General features: G+C 61.2%; 1 protein-coding gene across 1 annotated transcript in view; it reads right to left on the minus strand.

Moving 5' to 3' along the window:
• Positions 1 to 2,936, minus strand: part of LOC113817848 (uncharacterized) — a 106,001-nt gene extending 103,065 nt beyond the window's left edge. Inside the window, exon 1 of the mRNA XM_070114650.1 lies at positions 1 to 2,936. This exon is cut by the window's left edge and continues 53 nt beyond it. Within this exon, the coding sequence (XP_069970751.1) occupies positions 605 to 1,897 (1,293 nt within the window). The 5' untranslated portion in view covers positions 1,898 to 2,936 and the 3' untranslated portion in view covers positions 1 to 604.
• Between the last annotated feature and the right edge of the window lie 1,358 nt (positions 2,937 to 4,294).

Raw genomic sequence — 4,294 nt, forward strand, 5'->3', positions numbered from 1 at the left:
CTGGGAACTTCTTTTTCTTGCCGTCGCTGCTGCTGTTGTTGTCGTTACATCATCGTTTTTCTCCCGATTTGCGTCACTTAGCACTTACTCAGACTCCCCGCCTGACCCCTTTCGTTCACGGAGTTCAGGCGGGTCACACGGGCCTTTCGGGGTTACCTGAGGTCACCGCGTCCGATTCCCTGCGCACACATTCCCGGTTCCGGAATCACACACTTCCGGTCTGGAGACGCAAACTTCCGGGCCGGCGTCGCCGCCTACGCGGGTGAAGCAGCGAGCCTTCCCGGCGGCGCCCGGGGGTCACGCCTGCCTGCGCGTGGGCGTGGTATAAGGCCAAGTGAGAGGGGGGCACTGAAGGCGTCCCCGGGTGGGCATGCGGCGACTCGGGAGGGCGGCGTGGTGTGGGCGTCCTCGCAGGTCGTGGGCGCCGCAGCCGCCCCGTGTCCTTGGCGTCCTAGATGAGCAGGTGCGGGGGCGGGGTCGGGGGCGTGGCGAGGCCCGGCGCGGCGAGGGCGGCGGGCGCGAAGGGGCCGAAGGGGCCTGGGGCGAGGGCGGGGAGCTCCGCGTGGACAGCCAGGCTGCGGGGCGGCGGCGGCGGCGGCGGTCATCATATCTGCGTCTGGCGCACGTGGCGCAGCTCACGGAGCTCCGTCACGTCGTTGTTGTTGCCGTTGGGCTTGCGCTTGTCGGGCTGCGGCCGGCGCACGGGCGTGTCCGTGATGAGGGCGCAGTGCGAGTTGGTGTCGGACTCGGCGCCGTCCGTCGGGCCGGACAGGTGGTTGAGGCGCGGCTGCGTTAACGGCGTGTCGGCCACCGACTCTGCGTCGGCGTGCGCGTCCCCGCCGCCGCCGCCCTCACCTTCACCGCCACCTGCACCATCGCCGCCGCCGCCCGCGCCGCCGCCCGAGCTGAGCAGACCGCACTCGGCCGCCTTGTCGGGCGACACGAGGCCGAGGGCGGCGGCCAGCTCGGGGTTGGGCGTGCACTGCGTCTCGCCCTGCAGCACCTTGATCTTCTGGATCATCTCCTGGATCTCGAAGCGCAGGATGCCCACGAAGCACAGCTTGATGAAGGCGATCACGCAGAAGCCCAGGATCATGAGCGTCTCGGCCGACGTCAGCAGCCACTTCTCCAGGTGCACGACGCAGCCGCGCGTGTAGTACTCCTTGTCGTCGCCGTTGGCGCACGTCAGGTTGCGGTCCCGCCCGCGCCCGCCGCCGCCCCCATACGAGTCGGCGCGCAGGCGGCCCTTCGCGTCGGTCTCAGGGTACGCCTTCACGTGGCGCACCTTTTGGTCGGCCTTGATGCCAGACAGCGGGCGCACGCCGGGCTCCGCCGCGTCGCTGTCGTTCCGCTGGCAGCACGACGCCGGCAGCCGCAGTACGGAGAACCGCTGCCCCGCGTCCCACCACGTGGTGTTGTAGTCGCGCGGCGACGCCACGCCGCAGCACTTGGCGGCGCGCTGCAGCGTGTCCCACGCCTCCGTGACGTCGGGGTCGCGGCCGTAGCGGTCGAGCAGCGTGGCGCGTACGTGCGGCGTGAGGCCGTCAGTTAGATGCGAGAAGCGGTACAGCCACACGAGGCCCACCACGACGTCGCCCAGCAGCAGGAACAGCAGCAGGAGCCAGTAGATGTTGAGCAGCCGCTGCGAGAGGCGGAGCGCCCCTAAGCAGCCCAGCGCCTGCAGCACGCCAGCCTGCAGCAGCAGCGCCAGGTAGCCGTAGAGCAGCGTCGGGTGGTAGGCGGGCGGCGCCGGCACCAGCGACAGGTACGGGTGCGAGGCCACGCCCCCCGCCACGCCCATGAACACGAACACTGACACGAGCAGGACGGCATTGCACGTGTAAATCCACAATCGGTAGTAACGCATTGCCTTGCGCAGGAACATCACCGCGGCCATGCGAGGCCAGGAGCGGCCCCTCCTGCAGGAGGTGAAGCGGCGGAGGCGGCAGCGGCGGCGGGCGGCGTCAGCGTCCCGCCCGTCCCGGCCTGAGTTCGGGCACCAGTTCTTGCCTACGCCTCACGATGCCCGAGTCGCGTTGGGTGCCGCACCTGAGACGGTGCCAGCCTAACTGCCGCGGCACTGCTGGCTCAGGGGAGGCGCTGGCGCCACCTCCCTCCCTTCCTCCTGTCTCCCTGGGCGCCTCGTCGCACGGTGCCACCGCTGGTGCCACGGGTATATTTGGCAGCGGCGAGCGAGCGAGCGATCGTCACTCGGCGAGCGCCACCTGTCACGGGCGGCGGCGCACTTCTTGCCTCCGCCCTCGCTCACGCCCCGAGCACCATCGCCGCGCACTACCTCTTCGGGAACCCGCGGCTTCTGCGGTCCAGGCGCATATCTACGGCTCCGGCGCACTCGTGCGGGCGGGCGTTCGGGCGTTCTGGTACCTAACCTCTGCGTGGAAGGCGTAACAATTCGCTCCAAGGCCTTGCCCTTTGACCTCACGGTTCACAAGGCACAGTCAGACGACGTCGATAGAATGGATAGTTTGCAGAAACGGTTGGGTCAGATTCACTTTTTTTCCCTTTCACAGTATTAGACGTCTTTTAGAGCGCTGACACTCGGCTCGTGCATGGGCGGGGGCGGGAACCGAACTCGACGTGGCGCTGCTCTCTCGCCGCTCCATCGTGGCGCGCGACGCCCGCCTGGCATCGCCTGTGCTGCAGGAAGTCCGCTACGCGCAAGTCGGTGCTTGCATAACCCTTTTCACTATTTCTTTTGTCTTTTGTATTCTGCAACATTTTCTCCTTTCATTATGCTATTTCTATAGATTTTTCTCTTTTATATTTGTCTTTAACTTATGTCTTATTTTTTTCTTATGCAAGAGTTATTTGTATAGTGCGTGCGCATGCCGTATTTGGACGCTCTGCTCCCGCTGGCGTGGAGATCCTTGGCTCATCCTCGAGGGACAGAGGGTGACCTGAAGGCTCGACCCGGCGATTCTGGAAGGAAGAATGAGGCAATATTAGTGGAAAGAAAAGGAAACCATAGGCGTTTTTCTTTATCTCTAATCATAAAGGTTGTAAACTGCAATCTCTCTCTCTCTCTCTCTCTCTCTCTCTCTCTCTCTCTCTCTCTCTCTCTCTCTCTCTCTCTCTCTCTCTCTCTCTCTCTCTCTCTCTCTCTCCCTCTCTCTCAGTCTCTCTCCCTCTCTCTCAGTCTCTCTCCCTCTCTCTCAGTCTCTCTCCCTCTCTCTCAGTCTCTCTCCCTCTCTCTCAGTCTCTCTCCCTCTCTCTTCCTCTATCTCAGTCTCCCTCCCTCTCTACCGACGTTCACATTATGTTATCTCTGTGTTCTTGCGTTACAGAACTGTTTATATGGACCGAAAGATGTACGTGACTATGACTGGCACGCTGTTTACACGTCGAGAGAGGGGCGGGGTCAAGGAGGAGAAGGAATGACTAGGGGAGGGGCAAGGGCAAGAGGAGGAAAAGGGAATAGGCATGGTGGGAGGAGCTAGTGACAAGGGGTAAGGTTAAGTGGAGGTCTGAGCGGGAAGGGGGGAGGGTGAAAAGGGAGGGAATACAGGCCAGGAGAGTATCAGAGGGACCGATGAGGACTGGTATCCATCACACCGCCCCTTCCCCGCTCTTCGATTTTTTCGGATCTGAACTTGTCATGCCGCTGTCATGTCACTGAGCTCGGTTTGCGAATTTAGCTGTCGGCTGGAGGGAGAGAGGAAAAAAGAATGTGCGAGTTTTCAGGAAAGATGGGGAGTGAAGGGGAGAGTAAAAAGAGAGGGAATTGTGGACTAAGAGAGAAGGAAAGGGGATGAGTGAAGAAAGGGAAAGTGAGAGAGAGGGAAAGTGAGAGAGAGGGAAAGTGAGAGAGAGGGAAAGTGAGAGAGAGGGAGAGAGAGAGAGAGAGAGAGAGAGAGAGAGAGAGAGAGAGAGAGAAAGAGAGGGAGCGTGGGTGGCAGTCATCCCATACGAGGCCGAGGGACGGGCCTTTCCTTCCAGGGGCAATTACGCCCCCCTCTCCGGCATTCCCTCCCTCCCGAGGCACACAATCGCGCGGCGACAGCATGCACACGTAACGGCCGCACTCAGGCGGCGATGATTCACAAACCACAACCTAAACGGCCACGCGAATGGAATTAATGTAATTAGTATGGATTTTTTTCTTTCAGAATGATTTTTTTTTCTTTTTTTTTTTTCATTCAAAGCGTGTTTGGGCTGGTCATGCGGCAGTGGGGGCGTGTAAACAAGGAGGGCCTTTCGTTAGCTTACAGGAAAGCAAATATTTGAAGCGAGTGCCAGTTTCCGAAAGCAAATTTACAAATGTTCTTGGATTTGA

The sequence above is a fragment of the Penaeus vannamei genome, chromosome 36 (genome assembly GCF_042767895.1).
Source record: "Penaeus vannamei isolate JL-2024 chromosome 36, ASM4276789v1, whole genome shotgun sequence".
Classification (NCBI taxonomy): Eukaryota; Metazoa; Arthropoda; class Malacostraca; order Decapoda; family Penaeidae; genus Penaeus; species Penaeus vannamei.